At 32.7% G+C, this 3,712-nt stretch overlaps 1 protein-coding gene across 2 annotated transcripts in view; it reads left to right on the forward strand.

Moving 5' to 3' along the window:
• Positions 1-2,400, forward strand: part of LOC117104616 (centrosomal protein of 290 kDa-like) — an 82,133-nt gene extending 79,733 nt beyond the window's left edge. For both annotated transcript variants that reach the window (XM_033245471.1, XM_033245472.1), the window contains exons 50-51: positions 405-527; positions 1,303-2,400. In XM_033245471.1, the coding sequence (XP_033101362.1) occupies positions 405-527; positions 1,303-1,461 (282 nt within the window). In that variant the 3' untranslated portion in view covers positions 1,462-2,400. The remainder of the gene's footprint in view (positions 1-404; positions 528-1,302) is intronic.
• Positions 2,401-3,712: the final 1,312 nt, after the last annotated feature.

Raw genomic sequence — 3,712 nt, forward strand, 5'->3', positions numbered from 1 at the left:
GTACTATGTATATATATATGTATTGTACTATGTATGTGTTGTGGTGTGTTTAATGATAATGTACATTTGTATAGTGCCGGTATCCGTCTAACAAGATACTCATGGCTCTTAGCATGGGACTAGTAGCTCGTTCAGTGACTTCCTTCACACCTAAGTGTTCTGTGCTACCTAGTAACCTAGTGTCAACAACACTTGTCGTTCACCACGTGGGATGTATGGACCAGTAGACAATAACTCATGAGCCATTGTTTATAGTCCTTATCCAAGAAGACGTTTACATATACCACCAGAACCATAGATGAGCTGCTGCTTAAACCAGCACTGATATTACTGTAGTTTGGGGCCTTAACCACTCAACCAATCGACTTGTTTATATTATAATTTTTTGTTGATTCTCTCGATAGGATGATCTTTCATCAAACCGTTTACCTAATTCTGACAAGTTATTAACAGAAATCGTTGAGCTAAGAACCGATTTTAAAGCAGTGCAACTTGAAAGAGACAAGCTACAGATACAGGTTGAACAGGTAATGTATTAAAGTTATGTAATGTAGTTAGATTTATATAGCACTTTATAGCAAAACAGTCTCAAAGTGCTCAAAGTATGGACTATCTCTTACAGTAATTTGCTTTTCCCCAAGTGTCTCTTTCGTGTCTGTGCTACCCGGTAAACCGAGGCAAGCTATTCTCGTCTACCCACAATAGACCTATGGTTTATAGTCCTTATCCGAGAAGAATTGTTCTAACACCAGAACCATAGACATGCATGCTGTTCGAACCAGCGCCGATATTGTGACAGTATGTTGCGGCGCACCTGCCATAACCGCTCGGCCATCAAACTTGCCTCTAAATATTATAGTTTCTATCTTTATTTCCATTTATGCTTCATTTTTTTACTACTAGAAGAAATTTACTGTTGAGGTGTTCTTAGTTGTCAACAGTGCATTTGAAGCGTGCTTGCCAAAAAGTGTATAGCTATTTCTTGTAATAAACAATCTTGGATGCATTGCTTACCAAATATACTCTATTTCACTATTCAAAACTGTATCAAAACCTACGGACAATATCCCTTCATTTAGGCTTCTGCCTTTCTTTCAAAGCTTCTATTTCTCTTTGCAATTTAATTTATGTCACAGAGCCATTTGTTGGATATGGGTGGGGATGGGTGTGTAGGTTGGAAAATGAATAAAATTGATGGATGAATAAGTGGATGGATAGATGGATGATTAGCTAAATAGATGATAAATGAATAAATAAAACATAAATCTTTCTTCATATTTTTTTTTTTTTTATTTCCATCAGCTTCAGCAAGAACTGGAACAGTTTGATCCAAACTTTTTCGAAGAGATAGAAGATCTTAAATTCAACTACAGAGAAGCAATTGAGAGGAATATTAAATATGAGGATCAATTAAGGAACTTTTCTGATCAGTTTGGTGTTTCTATAGATATTCCGCCTTGAAAACTGATCAAGACCACCAAACTAATGTTTTTAAAATGCTAAAAGTGTTGTGTGTCACCAAATGTTTGTAACATGCAAAAGTGATTTTATCAGAATGATTAACAGAAATCTACCAAAATAATGTTGTATTAATACAGACCGTATTAAACATTGCACCTATGCAATTTACACTACAAATGATATGAACATGATAAAATGTGCCCGGGGTGCCAACTAATCTATGTTTGTAAGCATTGTTTCATTTTGAAACAAGCAATTAGTCAGTTTATCTAGGTAAGTATCACTCATAGACCAACAACATCACTTCTGATTTGTGGGATTACTTTTAGGTAATTATTTTTCAACCAGGAGTTATTCAAGATGACCGGTTGGTTGTTAAGAATATAGCCCATGCCATAGATTCTTGATACTCTTGGCAGAACACTCTCCATGAAATATGGTTGAATACAATTATTTTGTGTGAAACTTATAATAAATAAATGAATATCTTAATTCATTTAAGGTACAAGAGTCATCTTTATATGGTAGTTTATCCTACCATATTGAAATGTATACTACAATTACTGTTTATTATTTGTGATGATTTTGTTTGTACCTCTGTGATAGATTCTGCTATATGTTTATTCTGTTGAATGAGGTTATTATTTTGTTCTTGATAAATAATCTACAAATTTACTCTCCTATTTTTAATTATTTAGAAATGACTGAAACTAGATAATATACAATTTAAGGTATTTTAATTGTTAATGTGTACTAAAGTTTCACTTGCAATTTAGATCCTTTACTGTTTATCATTGTATTTTAATTAGGTTTAAGCCATAAAAAAATGTTTAACATAGTGAGTAATTAGGATAAATGATTTTTGCAGCAGTTAATGTTTATGTATGTATATTGGTTTCAGCATATGCAATAAATGAGGTAAAATTATTTATATCTTAATTTGTGTTTTTTGTTAATTCATTTCATTAGGCAGGACTTTTTTTATACCTTGTTTCGCAAACTTATTTTTTTAAAGGTCCTGAGAGGAGGATGGAAAAAATGTTTTCTTACTTAGCAAATAGTTTTGCCAAAAACATCCAGATGGAGAACGAAGTAGATATTTATTGGTGAATGTAAACAGTTTAGTAATGGGATGGTTAACTGCTTGAAATTTATATAATTAGGAAGAAATATACATATCTAGTTATTTTTGGAGATTTCAGGGTAACAGCTGGCATAATAAAGGTAGAGAAAAACTTTTTTTATTCACATTTTTTTTGGCGGCAGGTGTGCTAATTGGCCAAAAATAAAACTTTATTTTTATTTGAAATCATCATTATTTACGGGCGACGAGTTCGCTAAACAAGGTATATCAAAGTCTCGCCTTTACCACAAAAATTTTTCTAGCAAAATTAGCACATACCATTCAAAGGCGGAAACCATGAGATGCGAAGTTCTTGGTTTGGTCTGGCCAAAAACAAATTGAGACAAAATAACCAAAATTTGCTAATTGAATGTAAACTCTCTGCAGTATCAATAAAGACGCATATCATTGTTTATCTTTTATAAATAATTTTAATTATTCTTTCTGTCTACAGTCATTGTGAGTATAGAGAGAAGTACTCTAGCAATGGCAAAGGTTTTTAGGCTGAAAAAATGTTCTAGTGTTGTGGTTATCAATTTTGTCTGCTAGACCCACGCCCTCTCTTATCATTATGATAATATATTTACCAGTACATCTTGTGAGTGACAGTGGTATACTTCTTTAGATGTCCCTGCTTTCCAGCATCATCCCCAGTCTGATAAGATTGTTTTTAATTGTAAATTGAAGTAATATATTTTAAAAATTAAAAAAATTATAAACAACTCAAATCATATTCAGCATAGTTTGTATTATATTCCAATAATTCACTGCTAGGTTATTCTGCCATATCATCATTTGATGGAAAAACTGGGCCTGTTTTCAGATGGAGACAGAAAAATATAAGTTGCACAAGATGTCATGTTTAAAGTACTGTGCTTTGAAGTTCTATCCAGACTATCGAAAGTTGTTTGCCCATATATAACTTCAAAAATTAAAGCTATCACACGACTGCACCTCTATTTACCATTACAAATCATTGTTTATCTTTTATAAATAATTTTAATTATTCTTTCTGTCTACAGTTATTGTGAGTAAAGTTTGACTGCAATGATCTTGGAAAACCACTGTGAGGGGAGCTACAGTGCTGCCTGTTTGTTATCCAGGTGCATAAAGTTTAGCTATGGAGGT

The sequence above is a fragment of the Anneissia japonica genome, unplaced genomic scaffold (genome assembly GCF_011630105.1).
Source record: "Anneissia japonica isolate Jap-2015-1 unplaced genomic scaffold, ASM1163010v1 scaffold287712_len2945570_cov188, whole genome shotgun sequence".
Classification (NCBI taxonomy): Eukaryota; Metazoa; Echinodermata; class Crinoidea; order Comatulida; family Comatulidae; genus Anneissia; species Anneissia japonica.